This window comes from Madurella fahalii (assembly GCF_045866475.1).
Source record: "Madurella fahalii IFM 68171 DNA, scaffold_1, whole genome shotgun sequence".
Classification (NCBI taxonomy): Eukaryota; Fungi; Ascomycota; class Sordariomycetes; order Sordariales; genus Madurella; species Madurella fahalii.
Window position 1 is genome coordinate 6,315,764 of NW_027263971.1, and position 16,506 is coordinate 6,332,269.

A 16,506-nucleotide genomic window follows, 5' to 3' on the forward strand; every position below is an offset into this window, starting at 1 on the left:
TGCTCGTCCGGCCCCAATTAAACAGCGCATGGAATGGTATCGTGGAAGGGCTTTAAGGGCCGGTTCGTGCGAGGGCAGAGAAGAGGACTTAGGTTTTTCTGGTCATCAAGGGTACCTGTGCAACATCCACTTCCTCCTTCAATCAGACCCATTATCGAACTTCAGAACACAAACTCTGCTCTCCTCTTGAGGTCTCGAAGTAGCTGACGCTGACACAGCCCAATTATCCGTCTCTCGCGTCTAAACCAGCAGACCAGTGTGTCGCGTCCTCAGTTACAAAATACTGGAGGCGTAAAATGCATGCACGCCAAAGTTGCGACCAGCTTTTGGAGAGCGAAGGTCCGAAGCACTCCCAATCGTCCTTTCGAACTGGAGGAACCATCTTCCGCAGCCCCACTTGCTTGGGAACCCTCAACCCCCAAACTTGAGACTCCGCCTCAACAGGGGTGATACTGGCAAAGACAACGAAGGAAACGTAACGAGGGGGGGATACAGTGGTGCTCGCGTTCGGGGCTTTCGGGCCCGCCCGAGAGAGTAGGAGAATGCTTCCTGCAAGTCCGGAAAGACACACTTCTGATTTGAAGGGAACACGGAAACCGGGAGCTTGAGAACGGCATCGGATTCGGCGGTTGTTAGGTCAATATTTGAACTGCTTATTTAGTGCAACATCAGCGAATAGGACCTAGCCACGAGGAGTTCAACCCTATCCGTATGAACGCTTCGGGTTATCTTGACAGCAAGACAGCATAGATCAGGCGGAATATGGGCGAAGATTCTCGTCCTTCATCAACCCGTGGCAGGTCAGAATTAAACCCGCTCATGTGCGATGGACAGACGACATCGGGCATCGGACACGCGGCGGCGACGCTCTCACATGTAAACCGGCTCGGAGGAGCGGTCGGCTCGGCGGATGCCCCGGGTGTAACCCACCGACGGGAGTAAAGGAGTTGCCATGACAACTACGAGCAAATGGTCTACTACAAGGGTGGAGAACCGGGCATGGCCTCGGCAGCCCTCACGCGGGACATCGTACCGCCTTTATCGCATCTTGTGATGGGCGAAGGGTCCAGAACCTGGGCGGTCCGGGTTGTCGATTTTTACCGTTCCGGGCTGCTGTCGACGGCGGAGGGCCGGATGGGGATCGCGCTGGGTCCTGGCAAGCGCCAGAGCCGGCGAGCGGCATGGGTTGACGCAGCCACTCCAGGCTCTCGAAGACGCTGAGTGGGGGGGAAGGTTGGGGCCAAACAACCCAATCGCATCAACCCACGAAATCTGAGGCCGGAAGAGAGGCTGGTGAGCTCATCAAAGCAATGGTTGAGGGCCAATTGAGGCTCGGAGCAGCTGCAGATCTGCCACTGCGGCCTTTCAGCCCGCAGATTCTCTTGCTGCAAGCGGGGGGTTTGACCGGCCTCCCCAACCACCTATCAGGGCTGCGGGCACGCTTCGTGCTGCAGCAGACCCGAGATCATTTTGCTCTGGTCCCACTGGTCTGTCAGCCCGCATGCACATTGCGGCCTGTCGCAGCTCCGAGTGGGTCGATTCAGGTCGTTTTCAGAGATTGCGAGGACCATCATCACAGCTGTGCTCAGACAGATGCCGCCAAGTTGCGACGCGAGCCCGCCCGCTGAGCTCTGCGCGACAACTCAGCAAGCACCGGAGCCGCCAATTGCCGTCCAGCCCGCGGAATTGACGAGGTTGGAGACCTGGCTCGCTGCTCCTTTTCCTTTTTTTTTTTTTTTATTCTCTTTGCTGGGGGTGCCCCGACCCAAAACGCCATGGCGGATGTGCTTTTCAGCTTACTACTCGACAGCTCCTAGCTCAAAAAAGGCTGGGCGCGTTCCCGAGCTTAGCGGAGATGGGGATTGGGGGGGTGGAGAGGAGGCTGGGCAAAGAGCCCCCCGCGCGAAGGCCGTCAGGCCCAGTCGCGTGTGGAGAAAATCGGACCCGCTAGGCCATTTTGGACGGGAATAAACAAGCCTGCCCCACTCGTGTAAACAGACGCTTCTGGAGCTTTGGAGCTTGGAGCTTCCTGCCACTCACTTTTTGTGCGATGCTCCCTGTTCGGCCGTTCCCAATCAACCCTGGCTACCACCTGCCACACGACGATTCGCACGATCCCATTGGACTCTTGTCGCATCGTCGCAATCGCCGGCGGTCCCCCGCCAACCAGCAGGATGCCCGGAGGCGCTCGGCCCAATGCGTATTTGAACGGGCCTCGCAGCTGAGCTCCTCCCCAGTTCCTGTTCTGATCTTCTCCTCCTCATCCTGCCACCGCTTCGCCCTCTGTCCACTCACAGACAACCACAAATCCCCAATCCCCAATCCCCAATCCTCTTTTCCCTTGTTGGAATTCGATTGAAATCCGAGTTCAAGAAGACGGGTCCATCCACAGACCGCCTTCTCTCCTTTCTTTCGACTTCTTTCCCAGGAAAAGAAGCAAGAGGGATCTTCTTGTCCTCCTTTCGTCTCAGGTCGGAAGGTCGAGGAGAAGACTGCCTCTCTGCGCCGTAAAAGGTCGCCAACCTGGACTTTGAAGCCCGCGTTCCGGTCCCCTTCAGCGTCTTCCCGTCGTCATACAGGGAGTCTGAGACCGCAACCCAGACCCGCATTCACGAAGAGTTAGAGATCAAGCTCCCTCAGCCAGCCGGACGGGAAGGTCAACACTCTTCTCTCCAAGCCCAAGCACATCTTCCTCCACCCGGAGAGGGTCGCTTCAGAGAAGAAGAGGTCCGCATCACTCGTGAAGAGGAACAATACCGCCGTCCCGGCACCCGCCAAGAACACCGCAGGTGAGTTCAAGTTTGTTTTTGTCACCGTCCCGATCCCCGTTTTGGTCCGCCCTTTTTGGTGTCTCGCCCCCGCCGTCTCAGCCATGGTCCGTTTTTCTTGCTCTAGCCGGGGTTCGTCTTCAACCCCTGCCTAACCGGGGAGGGGGAGCCTGGCTGAGAGTCCCGCCAAGGCACTTCCTAGCGCTGAGGCGGTGGGTTGGCTAGGCGACGGTGGAGACGGGACTCAATATTCTGGCCACGAGGCACGGAAGTCTTTTCCTTTTTCCTCCTGTTTTCTTCTTACTGACACTTCCTATATCAGACCTCAGTCTACCTACGCCGAGTCTCGCTTTGAGGTCGACACCACCCACCGCCCTCACAACTCGGTCATTGACGCTGCCGAAAGCGAGTACCGTTCCCGCATCCAGCGCAACTACCGCAAAGAGGCCCACGTAGCCGGCACCACCGTTGACGGTCCCACCTACCGTCCCACCCACAAGGCTAGCTCCATCGTCAGCGAGTCCACCGTTGACGGCTCTAGCTTCCGCCCCTCTTATAAGGAGGAAATCCACGTCACCAGCACCACCGTTGACCCCCCTCCCCCGCGTTCCGTCTATCACCAGGACGTGAGCATCCCCGAAGAGATTGTCGACGCCTCCAGTTACGCTTCTCACACCGAAAAATCCAAGATGGGCTACTACGACGAGGACGGTAAGCAGCATTTTGTCCCTTCTGTCTCGGGCGGCCTAGGGTTGCCCTCCACACACAAGTGTGCTCACGCCAAGCCCAGGCCACTACCACTCTTTCCGTAAGGGATTGCACAAGTTGGCTGACCGTATCGTGCACCCTGAAGGCCATGACCGCGTTGAGGTCGCCGAGGTCCGTGAGACCCGCCGCCCCCGTGCCAATGCTTCTGAAGTCTCGCACCCGCCTAACACGGTGACGATCCCGTGCCACCACATCCGCCTCGGCGACATCCTCATCCTCCAGGGCCGCCCCTGCCAGGTCATCCGCATCTCGACCTCGGCTGCTACCGGCCAGCACCGTTACCTTGGTGTCGACCTCTTCACTAAGCAGCTGCATGAGGAGTCGTCCTTCGTCTCCAACCCCGCCCCCAGCGTCGTCGTCCAGACCATGATCGGCCCCGTCTTCAAGCAGTACCGTGTCTTGGATATGCAGGATGGCCACATCGTTGCCATGACCGAGACTGGCGACGTCAAGCAGAACCTGCCCGTCATTGACCAGAGCAATCTGTGGAGCCGTCTGCAGAAGGCTTTCGAGTCTGGCCGCGGCAGCGTCCGCGTCCTGGTCGTCACCGACCACGGCCGCGAGATGGCCGTCGACATGAAGGTCGTCCACGGCTCCCGCCTCTAAGCGGACCGCCTCCTGCTCCTTGGAGCAAAAACCCTTGCATGTATTAGGTCCGCATTTAGGTGCATCTGGGCATTTGTGTGGTTGTCATCGCAAGATTGGACAAGATTTGCTTCGGTAGTCACCGGAGTCGGATATTTTGGTACTTGATGAGGGTTCTCATGTCGGTAGATATTGTGTGTATATGATGGATGATCTGTAATGGATGGATGATTCACTGTACGCGCGGTTCTGTTCAAAGTTTTGATCCCTGTGAGATATGCCACTTGTATGCGAATGGTGACAATGTCTGGAGCAGTCCAGAGCCGCCCGCCGAGAGCCCCGCCTGTCGGTGGTGGGCAGCTTCAGCGGCCCAGACCCAGGTACTTGTAGCCTCCAAGCCGACTTATATCACAATCTTGGGGGACTAATGTCTTCATCAGCTCCATTCCCCTTCAATTCCTTCATTTCTCCGTTGCCTTTGCATAAGATCCATCCCTTTTCTCTGGGTTCGTTGCATAGGCCGTCCTGTCATCCAATGTGCTAAATAACCATCTCGTTTTTATACTATGCTACATTTTCAACAGCCCTTCGTTAGCGCTGGAGCAGCCCATGCTCAACCGCAGCAATCAACCAAAACAGTTTATACACCCGACCGATGATAAAGCAGCGTTTAAGCGGTTCGGTCCGTAACCCGCAGCTTGGAAGGAGGTACGGCCTGTCATCTCTGCCCTCAGCGTCGCGAACCCAGTGGTGTGGTGACATCCGGGTGACTGAAATCACCGAGCATCATGTATTCAACATCAAGGACCTCTTCGAGGAGACTTATTACGAGCCAGCGGCTCATTGCACCCTGCTGGCTGTTCGCTGACACCCATATCCTGAATCGCGCTGGTACAAATCCACCTTATGGGATCGAGTTTGTTTGTGTTCTCGCCAGCATACCTGCTCCTGTGCAACAATCTCGAAAAGAATGAGTAGTTCTCAAAGATGATCTCGACAGCAGACATGAACCTTAATCCCGGCCTCGTGCAAGCACCGCTCCACGAGGCCCAAGACGACAGTAGATAAGTATGGCGTCTCCTGCCGCAGCCTAGAGAGCTTCTACACCGATCAACCCTGCCAGTGGACATAGTCTGCAATCTTATCTTCAAGTACGGCCTCGTTCATACAAGTTCTCAACCCCTGCCCCCCTAAAACAAACACCCCCCCCCCCCCCCCCCCCAAACCCCCTTTCCCGCAAACTCCTCCCCTCCCTGTCGGCTACCACTGCAACCGTAATCGCCAAACCCAGAGCACTCGGAAGTCCACTCCATCCTAACTCTAACCCTCAGTCCCCTCCGCACCCCCTTGGAGCCCTCCACTTGTACGCATCAGGACAAAGCCAGTCAGACCCGAACCTTCCCTGCCACCCCCTGTGTCCTTTGCCCAGGACATCTACGGTCAACGCCAACATGCCGGTCCTCAAATTCGCCTGTGTAGCCATGCTCAGGGTAGGACCTCCCGCGTTTTCTTTGGGACCCGAAGTTGGCTAGCTTAGCAACCCCCTCCCTTGGGATCATCAAGGGTCTGGGCCTGATTGACTATGAATGATGAATGGAGGTTCAATGTCTCCTTTTTTGGGGGGGTGGGATGGACAACGTGGGGCAGTTGCGGACAAGGTTGCATGCTAATGGGGGAGCGGGAGACTGGAGAGAAATTGAGCGGAGGTGTAGGATCCGTTTCTTTTGGGGGGAAAGGGCAGAAGGGCAAGTTTGCCACGCGCGGTAATTGGTAAGTGGATGGGAGATTTTGTTTAGCGGGCGGTTGTTTGATGGATGCGCTGGGGCAGGAGCCGGTTGTGTTGCCTCTGTGGGATCCGATGGGGAGCTTGGTTTAGGTTTGAGATGGGGGTTGTAGTAGGGATGCTGGGATAGTTGCTTGCTTTAGTTCTCTCGACTCTTGCTATTTGTATATTGGTGGGTTGTTTGTAACCCGCCGAGCGTGATAGTCATGATGCTTGTGTGGTCAAACTAGTTCTTTCTCATCTAAGGTACCTTTTCTCAGTATTCGATGCAAACTCGCCCAGCTTAGTAACTGCTTCTCGCTGTCTAGATCTTCATCAAACAACCATCATAGAAGACAGCCAAATCCAACCCACCATAAAACCGCCAGTCGGGGCATTCCCATAGCTACCCAGCAGCAGCTTTTGAGTACGACATCTGACGCGGCAAAATCCGTATTCTCCGCCGGTTACACATCGGTCTGAGGAGGGGCTCACTACACATAATGACATTTCCACCTTGGCCATGCCGCGTTATGCTGTTCAACGGACCGGCTCACGCTTTACGTTCCCGTGGTAACACCAATACCTCACCAACGTAACGTGGGGAAACTGCTAACCTTATTTATCTTACCGAGGTAAACCGTAGGTAAGAAGTTTGAATGCAGGGCCATAGATACATCACTGGCAAATATGTGTTTAGCGTTTGGCGGGACATTCGATCCGACTTGCTTCCCAGCTTGTCGTAATCTTGGTACAGTACGTAAACTAGACACCCATCATCAATAACCCCCTGCTCCCCTTGACTGACTGAGGTTAACAAGGTAGGGGCATTATTAGATCGTGCGTCAGGCGCGTGACCCAGTAGGCCAAGCAATGTTCAACCCCTGGATCCTTGCTACTCATGTTCTCGTTCAGTTCCGAGTGAAGCAGGAGTCAGTGGCGAGTGACTCTGGCACTCGCGTCCTACCACCCGGTGTCTTCAGGGGTGGGGCTTCTTGGAGATGGCAAGGTGGGCTTTGACCGTCTACGGACGGGCCGTCCCCTCCTTTTCCCTAAGCTAACATTGCTTCCGTTCTCCTCCATCTTGTGGGAGTCCAGGTTGGGCCGAGGTCCCTGGAGAGAACGAATGGATATTTCGAGCTGGGACTTTCGGAAAGCCACCTGGTTGCGTAAGGTGCGTACGGCGGATTTAGTATGATTGCGTAGAGCGTTATCGGATAGGGGAGCATGAAGGGGGGGATAGCCGGGGCTGGTGTGACGTCCGGAAGGGGCCTACATGTGTAAAAGCCACCTGGGGGTTGGGAGGTACTTCGCGTCTGCCTCTGGCTACATTGTCTACGGTATACAGTATGTACGAGGAATGGCATGATAATGGAAATTGGAACTATGAGAACGAGGCGGGCTTTCAAGATGCAGTGTATCGCGCCACGGCGGGGAAGGGGTCCGCCGTCCGGAGACGGCAGCGCCTAGCTCGGCCGATGCCAGCTCGTTGTGTATCCATCCATCTATCCAGCCGTCGGGCGACGCGCCAAGCTTGCCGCTGCTTGCCCGAGGTGCAGGATAGAGATCACGTCGGCGTCGATCCCGCCTTTGCATTTGGAAGAGCTGCGGGAATGAGGAGTGACTACTGACAGTCCCACGTGCGGAAGGGTGGGTGAAGGGCAGCGCGTTCACGCTCCCCAAGGCCCGGTCCAATCGGACGGGGAGCCCGACCTCCATGGGGAAATGGAACGGCAGCTGAAGTCGTCAAGAGAAAGCCACTCAGAGCAACTCGTGAGAAGCAGTCAAGTGGGTTGGGTTTCTGGCCATCGATGCCCAATCCCAAAATATGTCGCTTTCTGCTACCCTACTCGTTTGAGGTTACACAGCGGGCCGCTCTAGCTGGCTGATTCCGGTATCCATAAAAACAGTGGGAGGGTGTGACGGAGAGAGGGATTGGCAAATCAATTATAAGCTGTGGGTCAGCCAGTCGATGCCTGGGTGTGTGACCATCAGTGGCCATGATTGCGTCCGGGGACGATGAGAAACGCATGGAAGCAATTCTGCTGATCAACCACCACTTTGTGGGGCAAGGGGATTGTTCGGCTTGCCACTGCCGCCTCGGGTGAGGGCAAAGAGCTTTGGAAATCCTTAAGTGCGTGGCGTTGATTCGCGATGCAGAACCGGGCGGCAAAGCAAGGCGTGATCAGTGATCAGAGTGGGAAAGCTCGTGTCCGCGGATCTCTTGGACCCTGGGAACCCTTTGCCCTGCTTGTGAGCTCACCTCGGCGATCTTCAATCTAGAAGGCGGCGAAAATAGAACTGGGAATGGAGATGCAGGTGAGTAAGAACAGGGCTTAAAGCAAGGCTCAAGTAAAACTTTGACGAAACCAGGCCTCTGGGGGGGTTGTCGATGATGCATGCAAGGGAAACATTCAGGGTAGCCCTGCTATCTCAGGGTTGAATCGAGAAAAAAAAAAAAAAAGCTGGATTTTCGAAGCCGTTCACGAGACCTGCATTATTTTTCGCACGGTAAATCTGAGCCATTCAGTCACCGATCCCCAGTTAGGTACCGTTTTGGGGAGCCGGACGTCATCCGTCATCCGTCATCTCTGAGGATGCCGTGGCCACCGGGACGGCGCACAAACCTGCCTCTCCGAACGGCCGGGCCGACTCATATGTGATGCAACGGTATCCGCACATATGGAGGAGCGACCAAGCGCACTCGCCCGTGTTGTGTCGACTTACACCATGCAAAGGGATGCCGCAGCATCTGGCTGCAGCTAGCTCAAGTGAGATGCCCCAAACTTTGTCCGTGTTGGGAGGTGAATGAAACGGACGGAGTAAACGGAAGGTTTTTGATGCGGCCGCCCGCCAACGGCAGCCGGCATACTCGGCCTGCATGCCGGGCCTGACAAGTCCCCCGTGCAACGGCTGATTGAAACAGAGTTCCATTCGTGCGCACCCTCGAGAAACAGAATCGGCGGGAACTGCAGCCTTGTGCACAGTGTACGGTGTCCCCTGCCCTGGACATTCGGGAAGTGGGGCTCTCCAGTTACCAGTTTTAACACCAAAATGGCAATTCGGCCAGGGAGGAGCTTTGGGCTGACCACCGCGACCAGGGCCAGGCAGCGAAGACGAACAGATACCTCGACTCCATTCCCTCGTTGTGTCCGTCCGAGGACTGGCTGATGGGTCTGTACATATAGCGAAGAGGCACGCTCGGATTCCAAAGGGCGCAAATCCTGATGAGGAGCGCCGCAGTGACTCAAAAGCAATTATTACTACCCCGCCAACTTACCCTTCTGCTTCTCAAGGCCCGTGGCCCGTTTCCTGCAACCCCGCGGCACCGGGAGGCCACTGGCCCGCCATCGTTCTTCACCGTCTTCTCGCGCCCGTCCAATCGCCGTCAAACTCGGCCGTGGTGGAATTTCGCTCGAAAGCTGCTCGAGATTTGCGCAGCGTGCGTCTGATCGCGGTGCAGATTACATCCGGGTGAAGCAAGGGAGCTTATTCCTGATTACACCCGGCCGGCCTGCCCCGCCATCATCGGAAACCCCACCTTGACCCCGCTGCGCCCCCCCCCCCCCCCCCCCGCCAACACAACCACACTGCCTGGACCGACGCCTTCTCTCACTTAATTGCAGACCTTCCCCCTCCGAGAAAACGCCGCTCCACGTGAACCACCCACTGCTTTTCCTTCTTGCGACGTCCAGCAGTGAATCGGGTGGAGCGGCGAGTCGAACGCCGTTACTTCCATCGCGTTCGTTGGAATCGCACCGCAGTTGGCCGCTATCGTCACGCTAGCCCCCATCACACTGCAGCAATGGCCGACCCTGCGCAGTACAGATACTCGGGCGCGCCGAGAAGGCGATCGCCTCCTCTCTACAATCCCGCGCGGGCTTCGATGCCCGTCACCGGCGGCGGCTATGATCCTCTCTACGTCGGGGACATCCATGCCATGTCGGCATCCCACCACGAGGACCTAGTCTCACGGCCGGCTGACGAGTACCGCACGAGCGCGGTCCCTGTTAGCGCAACCACCTACGCCGTGAGAAAAGAGCCGCTTTCGAGAAGCACGAGTGTGACCGACGGCGCTCGTCAGCACCGCGTCATTGAGCCGACCTCCAAGCGACCCATCATCGTCACCACGAAGCACGCACCTTCAGGCCCTAGGTCTGGGAGCCCATCGCGTGACCCGTACCGGTCGAGCGACGAGTACTACACCCTGCCCGCTTCCTCCATTCCCCGGGGCCGACCTCCCGGCCACGGTGCCTTTAGCCCGACCATGGACGAGGAGGAATACCGCCGCCTGAAGGAGAGGACCACCCGAGGCGGCGATTCGTATCGCTCCTCACGCCAAGGACCCCTCTATCCGGGGATTGCCCACCGCAGCAACACGCTAGACTTTGAAGATGACGGGTACGAGTACACGAAGCCGAGCGACCTGGCCAGATATGACCTCGACCACGACCGGCCTCGCAGGCGTCGGGAAAGCCTTGATCGATACTACCGGCCGACCGTCAGCATCAGCACAGATCTAGCTCGGCCGTACGAGCAGAGAGAAAGAAGGCCACGGGGCCCGCCACCGACGACGTGGGGTCTTGACAAGATAAACCGGGCCGCCACTGGTGGGATTTACGATGGCGCTGGCCTTCCTATGCCTCTCCCGCCGGCTGTGCCCCTGGCCCCTGACGCACGGCGATCCGGCCTGCCCGAAGGCCCCGGAAGCCCTACGGGCGATCACCGAGCAGCCTCCCACCCGCGCCCCATCTCGCTCATCCAGGACGATCCGGTACGGTCTGGCCATCCCGGCGATTACTACCGGGATGATGAGCTTCCCCCTCGGGACTACCGCGGCCGCGACTACGACTACTTCCAAGACGACAGCGTTGTCGCACGTGGGTTTGGCATCCGCGTCAACTCGATGGACACTGATGAACATCGCCACCCCCACGAGAGGCCCTACCGGGACGAACGTCGCGAATACTGGGATGATCGGAAAGATTATGCCGATCGCGAGCCGAGGACTCTGTCGGACGAAGACTTGGAGATCATCAGACACGAATATGACGACCGGGAGCGCAGACACCGCCGTGATCACGAGTACGCGGTGGACGATGATGTCGCGCTTGAACGGAGGGACCACAAGCCACCTCCCGACGACGAGGCCGATAATAGGAAAGATAAGATTCGCGACAAGGTCACTGCTGGGCTAGGCTTGGTTGCTGCTACCGCTGGACTCAAGTCTGCCATGAAGCGCACCGACAAGGACAAGGAGGGCTCCCCGCCATTGACAAAACGCGAAGGTGAAGATGGCGGCCGCCACAGGCTTGACGAAGCCGACTCTCGATCCAGAACGAGCCGGAAGGAGCATATGCTAGGCGACGAGGATTATGAGATTGTCGAGCACCCGAGCGACAAGCCACGGAAGGGGAAAGGGGCTGATCCCAGCTCCAGCGCTGAGAAAAACGGCAATGACTCGGCGTCGCCGCCCCGAGACCATTCCTCATCTGCAGATGAAGGGAAGACGAGAACTCGTCGTCGACCACGAGCGTCCTCCTTTAACCCTAACGACACGGCCGGCCTGGCTGCGTTGAAGGCTCAGTTGGCCGCTAGCGAAGAGAAGGATAAGGCTACCAAGAAGGACACATCCCCGCCTAGAGATCCCTCTCCAGAGCGCAGGCCGTCTCCGGCACGCGAAGACGATGACGCCAACTCTTCGGCACTCGTCACCAAGGATGACAGGCAAGTTCGGGTCGTGCCGCCGCCGAACGAGACGGCCGAGAAGAAGCCTCTCAAGGGCATTCTCAAGCAGCCAAAGGCGCAGTTCCCCGAGGAGCCAAACCCGGTCCGCGAGGGCGTCGCGCCCCACAAGGATGACAAGACCAAGGTGAATGTGCCTCCCGGCGCGAGGTGGACCAAGATCAGCCGCAAGATGGTTAACCCGGAGGCGCTCAAGATTGGGAAGGAGCGCTTTGAGGTCAGGGATGATTTTGTCATTGTCCTGAGGGTGCTGAGTAAGGAAGAGATTCAGGCTTATGCTGCTGCGACGGCGAAACTGAGGGGTAAGTTGTACTTCTAGATATTCTTGTTGCTATTGTTGTCGTAGCTGCGGGCAGTTCGTGCCTTACCACCGCAGGCGACGAGGAAGGAGAGGTTGCTAACGCGCCATGCACATGTACAGAACGCCGGCGAAAAGAGTATGAGCGTGACACGCACGATGGTGAGAAGGATGATGGCGACCGCGATGGCGGTGGTGGTGGTGATGATGACGAGAAGAAGAAACGACACCGCCAGCACCGCCGGGAGAGGGATGATAAGGAGAGGGAAAAAGATAGGGATCGGCATCGCCGGCATAAGCATGATTCAGACGTTGAGGATGGCCACGATGATGCTTATGAATCGAGGTCGTCCCGGCCGGCTGAGTATCATGGCCACGGTCATCACCGCTCGCATAGGGACTAAGAGGGGGGGGGGGGGGGGGGGGGGAGCGGCGGGCATGAGTGATGATGATGACTAGATGTCTTTGGTTTCCATTTGCGATCGGTGTTCGGACTTGCGTTTGTAAAAACGTGTTGTGGGACTACAGGTATTGACGATGTTTCAGGATTTAGTGACATGTAAAAAGATGATCTTTATTTTCTTTTGGGCTCTTTCGGATTAGGAGTTGGAGTGATAGTGAGGTCTCCTAGGCTAGTTCATGGCGTCAAGGAAGTATATTCTTCAACCCAAGAGAGGCTCAAGGGGAATACCATACTTCGATACGCAACGGTGCTGCTAACACCGGTCAATCTCTGCAGAACATCCTTCGACACGCGTGTAAGAATTTGCTGGTCTAGCAATGCCCTTCTCTAAGGCGGATCGTTAGCGCCTCGCTCTGAGAGCGAGACGCAGCGTGTGCAATGTTATATTCGGGATGGATGTTGTAATGTATTGGCTTGGATGTCCACTGCTTGCCGATCTGGCTCCGTTGCGTCCTCCGGCGCCGGCCGGGCAACATCACTCCCGAAGTGCAAGTCTTAGCCCGCTGCGAAGTTGATGAGGGTGGCAGCTAGTCGGACGAGGTGCTCAGATTCATGGGCTGTATCCCGATGCATCTAGATGTACAAACTGGTCATGCCGCTAAGAGTATGATAGGCCATCATTGGTGTCTCGAATGAATATTCCATTCCTTGCAAACCTCCTGAAGTAGGTAGAAGATGCTTAGGTTTCTTTAAGCACTCTAGGCACGCAATACTGTGAAGATATACCCTTTAAGCGAGTCTTAAGAGAGTTCTCTTCTGGGGCTTAGGAACAGCTTTTCACTCCCCGTTCTTGAGGAAGCAGTGTCTGGCGCCTCCTACACCCGCTCGCCCTTGTCGAGCCTGGGGCTTTGACCACCCGCTCCTTGAACCACGGCCAGCCATCGGCTCCCATATTCGGCCAATGGAACCAGAAGTAGTCACTCTGGCCCCTTGGTCTAGATGCTGACTGCTTATGATCTTAGCGCGAGGGGGGAAAGGCTGAGGTCATGCGGTGCTCAACTACGGAGACAATGTCGCCACCGGCTCTGTGTAGAAAGTCTCCGAGATATGAGCGTCCCACTTGTCGAAATCGTTGCCTGAATCCTGGAGGAAAGGGTCCTCTGCCAGAGTCCAGCTCACATGCACACGCGTGCCGACGATCTCCAAAGTTGACCTAGGCATTGTTGGTATGGAAGTGCCGCCCTGCAAAGTTCTCGGGCTTGATGGGAGCAGAGCAATGTTAGGACGAATAGGAAATTACACGCCTTTTCTCCAGCAAGTGATATTGTTCAAATGTCACACAGAAAATTCGGGCCTTCCTCCTCGGTGATACTTAGAGAAGCATATAGTAATGGGCAGCACAACCACCTCCCAGAGCCACGCTGACGTGGAGCAACTTTGCCTCGGAGATGCCCGTGGCGAACAATGGCTCAAAGCACAGCCAGAACATGTGCTATTATGGTCATGTCTAATTAAGATGAACAGGAAAACAGCTTATTCATGGGCCGGAGAGACTTAGAGGCCACGGACTCGGGGATGCCGGCTGGATTCATCTCTTACAACGATTACTAAGTTACCGGTGTACAACAAACGCGCTCCTACAGTGAAGTGTATTCGTATTAGCAATCCGGCATCTGAGACATTTCGAGCGCAGGCAAATAATCACACATCCTTTCAACAACCATCGTGAGTATGGCCCCCGGTCCGTGTCTGTCAACGAAGTCGATTCGGGAGAGGGACATCACGCCCCCAGTCCCGATCCTGGCTCAACCACGCTTGGCCCTAGGTCACCGAGGTGAACAGGAGAGCTGTCAAGCGAGAAAACAAGCATCTCACAGCCCCGTCCACATGCGGCAAAGAGCGGCGTGCATCCCTGGTCTAAACCCCTGGCCAACCAAGCGACGGTGGCATTGTAGGATCCTCAACAGCCCATGCAAGCATTGGAGCACCGGGGGGAGGCCTTTGCGCCTCATTTTCAGGACGATTTGGCCGAACCGGTCTGCTTGACACGCTCCCACTTTCCCGATGGAACATGACCAGTCCCATAACGCTATCCCTTTCTTCCCGTAAAATGTACACAAATAATGTATTGTACACGGTAATTAATCTCTCGTGTCGGCCTCTCCGGAACCCAGCCGGGCGGCACAGCATGCTTAGCAAAAGCCCAAATGAGCGTTATGATGCGCCATTTGAACTCGCATCCAGCCCCTTCCCGTCCGCCGGACCACAGCGGGAGACTCCGGTCCGTCTCGAGCACCGTTTTCCCCCCAACACTTCGTGCTAGTTATTGACGGATAGGGCGGGGAAGAAACGAGTAAAAGAGGGGAGGGGGAGGGGGGGCGGAACCCAAAAAAATAGAGAGGGGAATAAATAGAACATCGAGAAGCGATCAGTAGTTACCGTACCGAAGGGTAAGAAAGGAGCAATTCACCGCCGCATGACCAGTCAGCTGCCGGCAAACCGAGCTTGCCGGCGCGGGGGTTTGTTTTTTTTTTTTTACAATCATACGTGTATATACGATACAGTTCGATGTGCAAACCTCTCACGGTGCGTTTGGCAGCAGTTTGCTCTCATCATCCTATCGTAATTACTCTTAAAGGGCCAGCCAGGCTTTGCTCTAGTCTACTGTGGGAGGTAGGGTCGAGTGGAAGCGAGTGAGTGAGACACCATCGACGTGGCTGGCTGAACCCATGGCCCGTCATCATGATCACGCGGGGGATACAAGAAGAAACGGTGCGAAGCTCTGAAGGCGTGTTGAGAATTAGCTATTCGAACCGCTAAACTGTGCAAGCATACTTAGATATTTGCTGATTCGGCGCGAACTTTGATCTGTTATACGCGGTGACGTGAAGGACTCATGACAATGTCTTGTGAACGGGCCAGTGGGAGTCTGCACGGTTCGGAGACGGTAGAGCCTTGGATTCGGCAATGGCTTCAGATACGTAGCCCTTCCCTTCGGGCTTGACCGTCAACGCGTCCCGCGGATTAATGACGTTGTGGACAGGATACGCCTTTGTTGAGCTCGGGAGTCTGCTCCTACGCATAATGCTATGTCATGAACTCAATATTGCTGAGAGTTTCGCATCGCCCTCATAACTCAAAGTTTGAGTAGTGTCTATGGAGCCGCATGGTGTCGAGATCGCTCCGTCATCCCATTTCTCGACGGGGATCACTGAGTCCTCTACATAGATGCTCAGGTGTGAGCGGGAAGGGCCTCGATCCGCCACACCGTTTCCCCTGCTTTCCCGGCAGTGCCGTCACGATGACGACGAAGTCTTGATGGCTGTGCAGAGGGCAGCACTCGTTTGGGCGCGTGGGACTGCGTGGGGTACAGTAGACTGGCAGTGTGACTAGAAAAGAAAACGGAAAGTTGACGATCTCTCCGACGAAGCAAAACATGGTCTGGTCGGGATCTCGTAACGCGTCTCGGCCGCACTTCACCAGACGGCCCGCCAGCGGGACAGGGCTGCGAGTTTAAGTGAAATTCGAGCTCAACGTTGCAAAAACGTCTGCATACGTACTGGAGCAGAGGACAGGAACTGCCATGTGAGGCACAAGGTTTGCTGTGCGGCTCTGGAGAGACGACGTTCTCAACATGGTTGAACGTTGTTGTCGTTGATAGGCGACGTCTTGGCGGCAAGAAATGATGGTTGTCTCTTGTTTGGTAAGCGCCCCTTGAGCATCGTCGCATCGACCACCCTGGTCTATCCCCCTCTCGGCAAAAGGTTGCAGGGACCCCTGGCGGTGACTGGGATAGAACGGGGGCGCAGGGGGAGTGGAGTTGTGCAACACACAATTCCCCTGAAGAAGCAAGCCGACAGCGACCAGGCCCGGACGCGCCCTGGTCTATCCGTAAGGCTGGATGGCAGGGACTGGGGAATCCATGAGGTCGCTGCTGGAACGCGCTGTATGCGCACCACTTGCGACATCTGCAGCAAAGGCGTCCCAGTCTTGGAATGAAATGGCATGGGGTGTTGTTCTTCTGAAGAGTCAAAGATTGTCAAACCGCGCTCGCGCCCGGTGATCTTCTGCGAACCCCATCCTTGGCAGGGGGATGCAACTCTCACTCCCCTCTACGACGGGACCGACGTTAATGATACACTACTTCTACTACTACTACGTACTGATTTATCCGGAA

General features: G+C 56.3%; 2 protein-coding genes across 2 annotated transcripts; both read left to right on the forward strand.

The window, feature by feature from the left end:
• Positions 1-2,174: 2,174 nt before the first annotated feature.
• MFIFM68171_01924 (uncharacterized protein) lies at positions 2,175-4,142 on the forward strand (the record flags this gene model as incomplete). Its single annotated transcript, XM_071057346.1, has 4 exons — positions 2,175-2,200; positions 2,632-2,799; positions 3,091-3,479; positions 3,559-4,142. 4 exons carry the CDS (start codon positions 2,175-2,177, stop codon positions 4,140-4,142), a joined length of 1,167 nt encoding a protein of 388 aa, XP_070913447.1.
• Positions 4,143-9,688: 5,546 nt separating this feature from the next.
• Positions 9,689-12,330, forward strand: MFIFM68171_01925 (uncharacterized protein; the record flags this gene model as incomplete). The annotated part of the gene is made up of 2 exons (XM_071057347.1): positions 9,689-11,930; positions 12,050-12,330. The coding sequence occupies 2 exons, from the start codon at positions 9,689-9,691 to the stop codon at positions 12,328-12,330; spliced, it is 2,523 nt and encodes an 840-aa protein (XP_070913448.1).
• Between the last annotated feature and the right edge of the window lie 4,176 nt (positions 12,331-16,506).